At 35.1% G+C, this 13,788-nt stretch overlaps 1 protein-coding gene across 8 annotated transcripts in view; it reads right to left on the bottom strand.

Annotated features, from left to right (window-relative positions):
• The window catches only part of SBF2 (SET binding factor 2), a 272,633-nt gene that overhangs the window by 42,360 nt on the left and 216,485 nt on the right, over positions 1-13,788 (bottom strand). For 5 of the 8 annotated variants that reach the window (XM_026104380.2, XM_026104382.2, XM_026104381.2 and 2 more), the window contains 6 exons: positions 11,711-11,886; positions 10,632-10,777; positions 6,508-6,706; positions 4,221-4,417; positions 1,735-1,872; positions 503-598 (listed from right to left, as the gene is read on the bottom strand). In XM_026104380.2, coding sequence (XP_025960165.2) covers positions 503-598; positions 1,735-1,872; positions 4,221-4,417; positions 6,508-6,706; positions 10,632-10,777; positions 11,711-11,886 — 952 coding nt within the window. The remainder of the gene's footprint in view (positions 1-502; positions 599-1,734; positions 1,873-4,220; positions 4,418-6,507; positions 6,707-10,631; positions 10,778-11,710; positions 11,887-13,788) is intronic. The other 3 variants (XM_064513020.1, XM_026104383.2, XM_026104384.2) reach the window with 1 other exon arrangement.

The raw sequence follows: 13,788 nt of genomic DNA, 5'->3' as shown, positions 1-13,788 counted from the left end.
CCATATAACTCCTTCCTTTACATAAAGTACAATTACTTGTAACTTTATGAACCATCAACTAATCTTCAGCCAAATGGTGGGCTGATTTGTAATTGGAGATTCTAAAGTGCATTCAGTCCTAATGTACATGTGAACTTCCTCATACTACTAAATCTCATGACCATGTATTTTATTTCAGGGATATAAAATAGGCATTTTTAGACCATACATTTCAGCTAATTAAAAACAGAGATGACTCAGACAGTATTTAGAAACATAATTCTTAATTAAGTGTTTAAATTTCCACTAATTCCCAACATGAAACAGACTTTATTTTAATGGTAAGTAAAGAATTTAAACAGGAATTAGATACTTAAATAATGTTACGGACTCTAATTTCTGTTTTGCTGTTTCATAGAGGAACAAATCAATAAGCAGTGTAATTATTTTTATTTCACTACCATTTTGTTCTTTTTTATTTCAAATGACACAGGTACTTAGTCTTTGAGCTAGTCTTACTAACCTCCTTGAGCAAAGCTATTGGATAGATTTACATCCAAATGTCCTGGCACTACCTGCTTAAACACAGTGGACATTCTTGAAGCCCTCCTTTCAGTGCCTAAAGTCAGCCGAAAAAGAACAGAAGATTAAAAACCTACAATGTTACTTCAGACTAACACTTAACATCAATGATAAAAATGCTTTTTTCACACTTAATATAGCCAATTGCTGTCAATTTTGTATTTCAGATTTGTTTTTTTAAAGACAGATGTATACATTTGCAACAGTATGGAGATGTTAGATACAGCTAAGCAATTAAGATATTTAACAATAAATGAAGCAGAGCATGCACACTTTGGGAATGATGTTATTTTATAAGAAAAACCACTGTTTGGCTATATGAGGCCAATTTCCACCAACTGAATAAGGCAGGACAGACACAGTTTTAAATCACACAATCCTCTTTCTAAGACATCAGGGTTACCTTTACATGAACCCTACCAGGTTTCATCACATAACTGAAACAGAATATGAATAAATTTCTTCATAGTTCCACCAATGCCTAACAAAAATAATGTCTTCTAAAAGAGTTTTCATTTCAAGTAAAGCTCTACTTGGAAACGGTATTAAAATCTCATTCTGAGAAGGTAATACACATCAAAATTTCTGTATGCCTTCCATCGTTGCTATAGCTAAATACTACATAAGTTCATGTAGAATCTGACCTTGCAATCTTAGATTTTCTCAGTCCCTTCAGGTTGGCAATCTCTTATTCAATATACAATTTTTCATATGCTTTATTTGTTTTAAAAGTTTCTAAAGTGTATCACTGCTTTTGATATGTTTATATAATGTAATTGCCACATTTGATACAGAAAAACTTGTGAAGTTCTGGCATTCTGATATTCTGGAAACCTTTATTTTATTTGTTCCATAATTGTAACACATCGCTAAAGCCTCAAGATGGACCCATCATCCCCAACCATATTTCATCAAAAACCATAAACCGCAGGTTGAGAATCACTTACTGTCAGAATAAGAACACTAAAAATATATTTTGGGAAAGATTATAAACATCCTTTACATATGAAAAACACATTCACCAAAACTAAGGGTGAAGAAGCTATCCAGAAAGTGTAACAGTAAAAGGAATAACAGAATTCATATTAGAGAAATTTACTTAACATCAAATCAGAGAAAACTAACTCACTTTTCAACTTCCTCATAGGAGAGCACTGTACAAAACAATTTTACCTGGAGACAAAGCAATTGTTGGTCTAACAGTGACAGTATTACTGCCATTCATTTTGCAGTGGACGGATATCACACTCAGTAAGGCTTGTAGGTACTTCTCCTGTTCTATACTGCTTGAAGATTCTAAAGAAGCAGGAGCTACATAAATTCACAGAAAGAATCAAATACATTAAACTACAAAAAGTACATTTATAAATACATAAAATAGCAAATGAAAAAGCTCACGATGTAAAGCTGAGCATTGAAAACTTCATGATTTGCCCACTCCTTTAATGATGAAGAATTTTCAGAACGTCATCCCTTGTCTGCATAGCAAACACCCAGCATGTTCTCCCGTGATCCACTGCAGAAGCTAAGCTTCTGAAAGATGTAAATTACTCAGTGGTCACCACCGTAAGTATTCCTCAATAGCCAGTGGTCAATACAAATGGAATAGAAATGATGTAGTTTTCCCTTCATTCTCAGAATGAAAAATAACTTCTTTAAGTCTGTGGTACTTGTCAGCAAATTTCAGCCTTTAAAAAAATGTGTAGAGAACAGATGGAACAGTTTATTTAGCAAATATAACTTAAAATAAATATTCAAAAAACACATTCCATCAGCTCTTCTTCACTATGGTAAAGGAAAGTTACTTACTAATAGCTGGAGGTTCCTTGAAATGTATTGTCCATTCAGTGAAAGTGCATATACATATCCAAGGACACCAGTGTTTATGCCCACTTACGCTGCATTTAGAGACATCAGTGGACATAACCTCCATGTCCCTCAGGTCCCCTATTCCCCTAATCTGACCTTTTTATAATAGGATAAAGAAGAGAAGGAGGAGGACACAGTGCGTGTACACCTGCATAATGCATGTTAAGGAATCTCCAATTATAGTAACATTCCTGTTCCCCATTGACAGTCCACCTGCTCTGTCACCAGTGGGTACCTCCAGAAAGTGTCTTCCGTATGATTAGGTAACTTGTAGGAGGGGGACTGCACTGTCTGTGTGAACCATGATTCCGTATCTGGAAACCTGTGAATAATCCTTGATGTGTGCGGAGTTTCGGATGACTACTCTACAGATCTCAGAAACAATCATTCTTCAGTTGTCACTGATGTTGCTTGAGTTACTGGGGACCTTGAGAACAACTATTTCAGATAGAGAGAAGTGGCTATAAATGACCAGATGAAAGCAAAGCCAGAGAGGCCACAGAAACAGTTTAAAAACAGAAGGGGGAAAAAAAAAAAAAAAAGAGTCAGATGAGAAGGCAGGATGCTCTCAGAAAGTACTACAATGAAGTTAAACAAGGATGGTCCACTTAGGACCATCTTAAGGCTTAAAAAAAGTTAAGAATCAATTAACAAAAAACAAAATCAAGGAGGAAACAAAAACATATGAAAGTTTTCAGTGTGTGTTCAAAATTAGGTGACGATGGAAGGAAACACTACCTCAACCGGACAAACCCCACTCACTTCTGTCCATATGCACAGACTTAAAGGAGGCGAGGGAGATGAAGGGCAAAAAGATCATAGCAACTTAAACCGGATTCAGTGTCTTGACCACAGGAGACAGCATTTAGAATCAGAGGTGAAGGAGGAAGAGTAAAAGAACCCAAGTGAGTAAAAGAACCCAAGTGAGCACATTTCGATGAACCATAATTTCTGTAACTTAAAATAATTTTCTTTTCTCCAGAGATGGTCCAATCAGATTCTATTCTGGAGACTAATCGACAGTTACTTGAGTAGTTGGAGCTGTTCAAGGTAGCCCTGTTAAAATTACTATCTAAATTGGAAATATGACTAGGAAGTGACTAGAAAATGTATGTGCAGGAAGCATCATGCTGCTCTCTATCCGACATAGTGGAACAAGCCTGAAGACAAAACATTATTTTCTCTTCAATTTTTAAGCAGGGGTTGCATATCCTGAAATTCACTTCAATGATCTTTGGGTTAATAATACAGTGTCTCCTACGCCTTGAAGCAATGCCACAAGAAGTCAGTTCAGGTCTTGATAATTTATTTCTGCCTAAATAGAAAGATAATGTCTGTATCATTTCTACTTATGAAGCTTTATATTCTGGAGAGCAGCCTGCGTATTTTAAGAAAGAGAATCAGGGACGAATAGCTTGATTTATATGCAATTCTGCTACTGAACTGAGCAGATATCTAGGGTGAAGATTCACAGCAATAATGTCGAGTGTAAGATTATATATGGAAAATTTGCCCTTCATCCTTACCAGCATTCATCCCCTCACATAATGCTTAAAAGCAGTATAAAGGGATGAAACACACCCGTTTCCTCCAGACATCCTCTAACTATAACTATCTAACCCACATAAGTCCATTTCTTGACATATGGTAATTAAACTGAACAAATATAGTATTAGACAATCATTTATATCCTGAGACTTTTGATACAATCATATCACTGATTTTCTCTACAAAACTAACTATTCCTAAAAAAATTTTCATACATAGAAATCCCAGCAGCATCTGCTCACCTGCAGTATGTGTGGTTTGGGATTTGAACAGGCCAACAACTCCCTTTCCATGAAAACCCCCAGATCTAAGTAGGAGAGTACTGTTTTTAGTGTTTTTCCAACAGACAACTGGTAGGCGATTGTGACGATAACAGCGAGCAACTCTCTGTAGACTGCTGTCCTGAACAGACTGAGGTACTACCAGAAGCCCAGGATAGCTGTATGGATAAAAGGAAGGGAAAATAAGAACAACAATTAAAATCACAGTCAAAATTTCAAATAATGAAAAAATTCTTTTTTTAAAATTACAGGCTGAATATATGACTAAATCATTTCTTATTTAGCAACACTCATTTTCTAGTCCGACCCTAGCAAATACATTATTTTATAATAAAGCTGCAATTTTTTAAACATTTTAATTAGGATAAATTTGTAAGACTATCACTTCTAGTCTTCTTCCATTTAAAGTTATTTTTTATTAGGTAATATTTCTCTGCTCTGTGCTTCTCTTATCTGTAACTAGAATAAAGCCAAATTTTTGAAAATGACATAGAAAACAGAATTTTAAGGCATGTAAATGATGCAGTAGCTTTAACACTTGTATACTGAATATGAGAATTGACAGGAAAGAAAGTTTATATTGCCTGAAGCATCACAACTGAAACAACAGTTCTTGGCTGTAACTGGCTTATGCCAAAATACATTATAATTTGTAGCCAAACAGCATGGAACAGTGTATTTGAAACAGACTGTTGGTGTACTTTTTGAAACACCATAATACACTGAGAGATTAGGAACTGCACTGATATAACAGCTTTAAAAATAGAAAACTCCACAAGATAGCAGTTGTGTTTATGTAAGTGAAGGAAGGATTTAAGCAATATGAAAGATTATCTTCTACGTCCTAAAAAGAATAGTCAATTCAAGTAACAATTTCATGTTCAGAAGAAACTAAGAGGAAGAGCTGGGAAAAGTTAGCACTTACTATAGAACTTTGTTCCTATACAATATGCACTGCTCTTATAAACATTTATTGAACCTCCCTCATACAAAAATCAATGTACATACCATTTATGGTTTACCTCCTATAGTACAATAATCAAACTAACTAATATGGCAGTACACAAGTATTTTTATCCTGAGACTTGTGACCCACTCAGATATTAATTATCTTCTCCAAAAAGGCTATAAAATATTAAAAACAGCTGGGTTTTTTTTTTGGGGGCGGGCAGACAGTTATTTGTGTAATTTTCAAAGCATAACTAAAAATGTACAGATTTAAATGCCTTCCTTTGCATTGCATTCTGTGGTGACTGAACAAAAACACTGTTGTTAGTTTGTTGCTCTAGATAATATTAAATCCTGTCTGCTTTCTCACTTTTCTTGTGTGCCCTCTTCCAAGAGGCAGTGGCAATTTCATTATCCATAAAGAAAACAATGACTAGTCAAAACTGGCTTTAGAGAATGTAGATGCTCTTCTGATATGACTCATGCAGATATACTTTTGTATTAAACAACATTTTTGTGGGTAGTGGTAGTAAATTACATCAGCCTTCACAACAAAAAAGGAAGTACATGTTTTTCTCCGTAACGTTTATGTGTTCACACACAGCATGTGACTTTCATAACAAACTTCTGAAGAAAGAAGTATAAACACCTGTTCATGAATCCAATTTTAAAATACATTTTTGATTTGAAGTAAATAGTTATATATATCCGTTTCTGAGGCTTGCTTTCCTATTTAGGGACAGAATATATTCTACATGCACATAATTTACATAAATGATTTCCAGTTCCAACAGAGCATGTTACAGAAATCACCCAGATCATAATGGAGTGAGTTCTACCACCTAACTTCATGCCTAATTCAGAAAGCTGAAGAATAGCCTTCTAATTTAGACACCAATGTAGAAAGCCAAGAGAGAGAAGCTCCCTGGAAAGGCAATCCAGAGTACCTAGGTTCCTCTCCCTGAAAGCCTCAGGGGCAATCTCTTTCCACCGGCTTTAGGGAGGACGTAGGGAGGAAGGCCAGGCTCGTGCCTGCCAGAGCTGCAGGGACAGCTCAGCCGCCTCACTGCTGGCTATCTTCCTTGGCAGTTTTTTCCAATCAGCTGAACACACATACAGCCATCACAGGCCAGAAAAGTGGAACACAAATATCTTGAAGGTCACTGGTTGAACACACTCATGTTGAACAAAAATTTTCTCAGAATAAGTTGCTTGAATGGACACATCAGGGAGAATGCAAATTGTAAGAGGTATTATGTCATCTTTATTGCCAAATACTAGACTGAATTGGTGAACTCACCTCCTGCAAAGTGAATACATCCTGTTCAGTGCAGTTATTCTTAAGTATTCTGTTTTTGAACGAGAAGAGTTACTGCTGATGGTCCCCAGCCCCAAACGCTGATAGTCTCTGAAACAGGCTCTTTCTACTAATTGCTCCATTGTTGATTTCTCTGATGCTTTTAGAGTACCACTTGTGTGCAGTTCACTGTCATCTGAAACTGAAGTTAAAAAATATTATGTGTTTGCTATTGGGGTGGCCTGCAGTTACACAGAAAGCTATGGTATTTTACTCTAAGCAAAACATCAGTTTGTCTTATGGTCAGTGATGAACAAAAGGCAATAATAAATACAGACCAGTTTACAGAAATTGGAAGCAACAAAATATTTTAGTCAAAAAACTTAAATATATCCCAGAGTTATCTACTGCACTTGAGGCTGGCATGGCTGACACCTCTCCCACACTAAAATCATGGAAAAAATTATCTTGTACATTCATTTGAACTCATCTGATGGCAGGTATTCTTTCTTTCAATAGTCTACTTACGAAAACTTGTTAAATTCACAACTGCCATACAAACATGTACACAAGACAGAATAATTACAATGTGCACATATATTCAGTGAACATCCAGTGGATGGGCCTCATACTTATTTTACTCTCTTTTTGAAAGACGTAAGAATCTTTTTAAGGCTTAATTCAAATGAAAAAGGTTTCTATGTCAAAATTTCACAATAAATGACTCTCTTGTTTTCCTAATGCTTCAGTATGAATGTCAAACAGCAGCCTTTTTCAGCAGATCAGTAATGTCAGCTGCACTTTCCAGAAAAAAACTTCAACTGTGAGAGATAAAAAACATGTCACAAGTTCAAACTACACTGAAATTCAAGCCAAGCAAGGTTTTTATACTAAACTTGCAATCTGCCTGTTATCGACACTTTAACTTCAACTATTTCCAAATACTTCTGATAGCAGATTTATAGTGTATACCAGTTATCTGCTTCCATTTTACCTCAAACATTAAAATATGAACATATGAAAAATATTTCTTCATGAATGAGACTAAAGGTACTGAAAAGTATAGAAGAATTTAAACTTAAAACAGGACTTCTAAAATTAAAAAATAAAATTATATTTTAAAATCAAAATTCTGATACAAGTAAAATTTTACTGGCGTTAGATGATATTCAGAATTTACAAGACTAAGAACCTAGATACCTTTTCCTTTTGTGAATCTTAGCATAAGCTAAATGAAAAATTTCATTACCTCTACTGCACAAAAAAAACAAAAAAACAAAAAAACCTCAGCCCTGTTCTCTATTTGACCTGAAAAATAAACACAGTTTAACTTGGTGAATGTCTCTTCTCTTTCTATGTTTTCATGTTTGTCATGGTAAGAAAGAAGTTAAAAAACATTTAAGATGATAAAAGTTCACATAAAAAAAAGGAACACATTAAATGAGCTTCGGATACAATTTTATTTTAGAGTATACAGAAACTCAGTATTTAGCAGTTTTGAATGTAAAGCAGTAACTGGCTTACCTAAGGTCAGTGTGTATTTTTTGAAATGTGTTTTCCAAATTCATTTCTTTCATGAAAGCAGGTATATTGGTGATCAGAATTTGCAAACCATTTTCCTGTGCATGTAAAAAGCTAGACATTATAGGAGCCCATGTCAGCACCCTTAACCTGACATGGAAGATGAAGATGCTTTGCTGGCTTAAGTTCAAAATGCATTTTTTCATTTGATTTTGTAAAGAACAGGAGTAAATAATCTATTTTACTGTTCTTGAGATTCTACTGCTTGTAAAAGTGGGTTTTACAAAAAGTCTCAAACTTTATGGAACTTCCCACTGTGACCATCTACAGCAAACAGCATTTGGTAGGGATGAGATTTGAAACTCTCTGAAAATAAAAACATGGGGAGGTATTGGAGGGAAAAAGCAGCCAGGTGTTCATTACCAACAACTTGCAACTGGAGTACTGTGCCCAGCTTTGGAAATCACACTGCAAGGTAAATATGGACAAATTTAGGGGATTCAGAGAAGAACAGTGAAGATGATCAGAAGTCTATCATGATTAATAAAGAAAGACTGAAAGAACTGCAGATATTTATTATCAATAAAAGAACAGAGACAGGAAATATTACAACACTCTTCTGTTAAACTGCTATGAAAACGGAGGAAATCATCTCTTCTACATACACACACAGACGGAATACGAAGTGAAGGACTTAACTTGCAGCAAGGCAACATTTAGGCCTGGACAACCGAAAATTGTCTGTTTTTCTCTAGCATTAAGGATGGTTAAAGCACTAGAATAAATTGCTTAGAGCTGTGGAATCTTTATCTTGAAAGCTTCTAAGAGAAAGTTAGGTAAACAGATTAAGTATGTTGATCCTGCCTTGGGGCAGACAGATGGAGTAGATGATCTCCTGAAGTCCCTTCCAACCCTATCTTCTTTTATAGTTCTTTAATGTTTTTTAAAAGACTATGCATCACTTGCTGCAGATGGTTCCCCATTTGCTTCGTTCTTGGTATAGCTGCACAATTTCCTAGACTTCAGTTGTTGAGACTTGCAAACAAACACTAACGCATAGCAGCCAATATAAAACAAATTGCTGTCATTAAACTGCAAATTTGTATCCTATGGCTATTTGTATTCAGCTATACCAGAATTCTGCTGCAAGAAGTCACTACTGTTGTCAGCAGACTACACAAGAGGTGTCAGTGCATCAATGGGAGAAATGCAAGCTGTCAGACTTCCACCACCTTGCATGCTCCCAATCACAGCATCTGGAAAGCAGTACATAGGAAGTCTCACTAGAAAAAAGTGACTATCACTAATATTTACATAACACCTGCCTTCACAGAAGAATGTCACTGTTTTGTACATTTGCAGTGCAGACACTCTCAGGATTTCGTCATTGTTAAGAGAACTACAAATATACAGATTGAGTGTGCTTGCTCTGTCTGGGTGAAGGACACAAAAAACCCACCCAGAATAGGCACAGCCCCGAGAAGTGCTTCTGACCTGAAGATTTTGCAACATCAGAACACATACTAGCTCAGTACTTAAGGAAGAGGCTGGAAATTCAATTGAAGAATGTTATTTTTCAGTAGTGTAAAAACATTCAGTATTTCACAATCTTTTCTTTTTGCCTTCTATCTATCACATTTATCTGTAACGAAGGAAGAGAATCAGTATTTTTCAGCTTTCCTGGAAAGGCCTTCTTCCATTTCAGTGAGCCCTGAGACAGTGCAGTAGCAGAGTCCAGCTTCAGAGAAGCTTTTATTTATCTGCACACAAGTCATCTTGCTCACCAATTCAAAAGGGAAAATTTGGCTTGTTTGATATTTTGAAGAAATTATGAGTATTTGATAAATACCTCATTATCTGAAATGCTAAATTAAAAAGAAAAAAAGAAAATGGTATGACAAAACAATACCTGCTTATGTACAGGAGAATCTGGTTCCCTCTAGTGGTTTATTATAAATTAGCACTGGTCCAGATAAGGATATACTGACAGCAGCACATGGTAGGAAAAGAAGTATTTGGAAGAAAGTCAAACTCCACACCACCACACGAACTATAAAAAGTGTCCAAATCACTCTCTACCTTCTATCCAAAAATACGCTGAATTGAAGTTTGGAAAAATGGTATTTTCAGTGAAAAATGGTATTTTCAGTAATAATGACTTTTGCTCCTTTGAGAAAACATTTGTCACTTCCACATCTGCAACATTCTCCCATAATATTTGCTGTTTCTTGAACCTCACCAATTACTGCTTTCTTGTTATAGACTAATTGCTGATGCCAGACTGTTTAAAGATAAATGAAAGTTACAGCGTGCTTCAGTGCTGTTTTGTCTACACTATTAAGAGGTAAAAAAGACAAAAAAAAAAAAAACCTGTGTGAATGTAGTTTAGTAACTAAAATCTAGCATCTGCCTTCACCACTGAATGAAGTCAACTTCCTCTTTCGTCCTATAACCCTGGTCATCACAAAAGGAAACTCTTAAGTATTTGAAATCTTTCTAGGCAGTCTCCACAATTTCTTCTTGAAGGTATCACTCATTCAACATATTGGAAAGGAAACATAATAGGATAAACTTATCAGCCAAAATGAAAAATATTTTATGATTACCAGAGATATCGTCGTCTTCATGCCAGCCTGGACGATTCCCTCTTTCTTCCACTATTGTGCCTGTCTTCTTCTTTAATAAATATTGGCGGCCAATTGTCATCTTGCCAGCACGTTTTGCACCTTTCACAATGGTTTTTGAGAAGGTACTATAAATCCACAGCGATAAAAATATTTAGAAAGATATGTGCAGTTCTCCCTGATAGTATGTACAGATTTTTATGATGAACCCACTTACCGTCATAAAGCATTTCATAATTTTTCATTTCATATCAAGACAGAAAAATCCTAACCTCCAGAATAATGCATTTCTACACTAATTTTAAATTGCCATTTTTATTACTTCAGATAATACTTTGAGATAAATCTATGCCTACTATGACGAATAGCAATGAATAACCAGTTGTCATCTTGAGGTACTTGTGTTTTTGCTAGCAATGTGACAAGTCTATGAAGTGAAGGCAGGAAAGATAAAAAGTACCTTAAAGTTTTAGGATTCCATGACCTGCTTGGGATTCTACTTCCCTGTGTCAACAATGTGATAATCAACAGAGGATCATGGGAACTACCATTCTGGCAGAGACTAATGATCCATCTAGTGTAGTAAAAATTAATGTATAAAATAAACTTCAAAAGAAGACCCAAAGCTGAAACTCTTCAAAGAACACTAGGACAACTGTACAGGCTGTACCATGGGTGGAATGTATTCCTACCAAAACTAGGATATTAACCTACAGCATAATATACAAAAAAGTTGTTTAATGTTGGCATAGTTTGCATAGCTGAAGATCTTATTTATATTAAAGTATGTGTTTAAGATGTAACAAGATATTTGCTCAAATTTTCCGTGGCAAGAAGTTTGGATAAAAAAATATATTTTTACACCAAATCCACATATATTTCATACTAACCTACCTTTTATTTGGTAAACATAAAAAAGCTGCAGAATAGTAATCAGTTATTTTGACTTTCCTGAACACTGCTTAAATCATCTGCAGTTCTGCAAGGTTGTCAGACTGTTCAATGTATTTGACTAACAGTAAACAAGAACATCGGTAATAAAAGAAGAAAAATGACTATACCGGAATGAAGTGTTCTTTTCTTTTTGCTTTGGTAAAATTATCTGTGGTGCTGCTTGCCCTGCTGCAAATGCAAAAGCACTGAAGATAGACTGAGGGTAGCGGAACTTCATCAACTGTTTCTTAAATATTTCCACCACTTCAGGACTTACTTCTTCATCAAATGCTACCTTAATTAACTGTATATAAAAGATATGACATATTACAGTCTGAAAATATCATTATTTCTAGAATTTAAGAAATTAAAAGATCTTAAAATATATTGATAAAAACATCTTACTTACGCAGTACTATGCATACTGGAAAATACAAATATACGTATGTGTATCTTACTGATTGTAAGGGATATTTATTTGGCTTGTTAATTTTTTATTTACATTTTACATTTACATTCTTATACTAAGTTATTTCGACTATGAAGCATCTAGAATTCTCATAATATCGAACACAAAATATTTTGGGTAAATCCAAGTGCCAGTTCTGGTACCAAGATGTCTACGTTGCTTAAAATACTAGCTACATGGGATAGCTTAGGTGGAAATACTCTGTCAGCTCTGTCCATACACTGTAAACAAGATTTTGTAATATACTTCAAAAACTCTCATTAAATCAATGATTTTCAGCATTTATAAATCTCAACTCAAAAATCTCATAATTCTTCCATTACTTACTCATTCCAATTTTTGCCTCACTTTACAAAAGTTCAGCAAACTGCTACTAGTAAAGCATAATGATGAAATCTGATGCCGGAAAAGGAACTAACCTTGTGCTATTCAACAGTGACCCATCTAATTCATTAAAATCCTCTTTATAAAAGTTTTATAATGCTTTTGAAAAATCCCATGATTCTCAGCCAGAAGAATGACAGGCAGGTCTTTGGGATAAAGTAAAGTAAAAAAAAATAAAAAAAAAATAAAAATAAAATAAAGTAAGAAAATAGGGAATCCATAAGAGGGTCAAAAAGAACTATCAGAATGAGGAAAAAGCAAGCAAGCAAACAAAAAAAATCCTAGACTTTTTTTGTGTGCCTAGATACCTTTGAAGTCTTTCATTTGCTATCCATAAGGTATGTTTCATCACCTCTTTTCCAATTCACTAGCTTTAGTAATTACTTTCCGGACGACTAATAATCCTGTTGTTCTAGGACCTCTGAAAGGAGGTTTTGAATCTGACAGTTACAGTGATACAAAGTTTTGAAGACATTACAATAGCACAGCTGTAGCCAAAACCCTTTGAAAGTCATAATTAATAAACAAAGGGGGGGGCTATCTGATACAATATTGAACTCTAGTTGCTACAAAGGGAACACAAAGTAAACTGTTTGCTGATTGTTTTTGTTTTTATAACCTCATACGGAACTATGCTAAACGAAAGCAGAGATGATGTCTGACCAGAATCCAGCACTAGAAACACACTGATCTGTGTCTGCATTTAGCACATCATTGAAGCATGCTAGCTATTCTGGTAAAAAGATCTTTAAAAAATAAGAGTCCTCATCAAGTCCTCCCAAAAGTCCAAAAGAACAACTTTCTTCAGATTGTTTTAATTAAAATATTTGATCTGTGTTACTAATATTATGCTTTTGAATAGGATATTGAAAGATAATACAGTTAAATAATATCTATTATATAAAGAACTAGTAAAATACTGATGACCTATTTCATTATCAGTTTTGAAATGTTAAAGACTTATTGTTCTGAATGAAAATACACTTCCTATAAAGTCAAACAACCCAGTAAAATACTCTGTATCTTGAGCACCGCTGTATACTTCTAGTCTACATTATAGAATTCTTTGTTGTCGGCTTTCCATGTGTGGGCTTTGACCACAGATTAGATCAGCACCAAGAAGAAGCATCTAGGGAAGAGTTCAGATTCCTAAAGCTTCGAAGTCTCTCTCTGCCAACTGTCCTGCAGTACATGCTTCTGTTGAACACACGGAGGGGGATTCTAATGACAGCAAAATACCAGCACCTGTGCAGAAGTCAGGGCATTTCATACTGAGGCCCGCTGGTTCTTGCTAATGGCGGCTGCCCTGAAGATTCCTGGAAACGTAGCTTCCCTTTGAAATGTGCTATTAGG

Source organism: Dromaius novaehollandiae, chromosome 5, assembly GCF_036370855.1.
Source record: "Dromaius novaehollandiae isolate bDroNov1 chromosome 5, bDroNov1.hap1, whole genome shotgun sequence".
NCBI lineage: Eukaryota > Metazoa > Chordata > Aves > Casuariiformes > Dromaiidae > Dromaius > Dromaius novaehollandiae.
The sequence above is the reverse complement of the archived record's forward strand: the minus strand, read 5'-3'. Positions and strand labels throughout refer to the sequence as shown.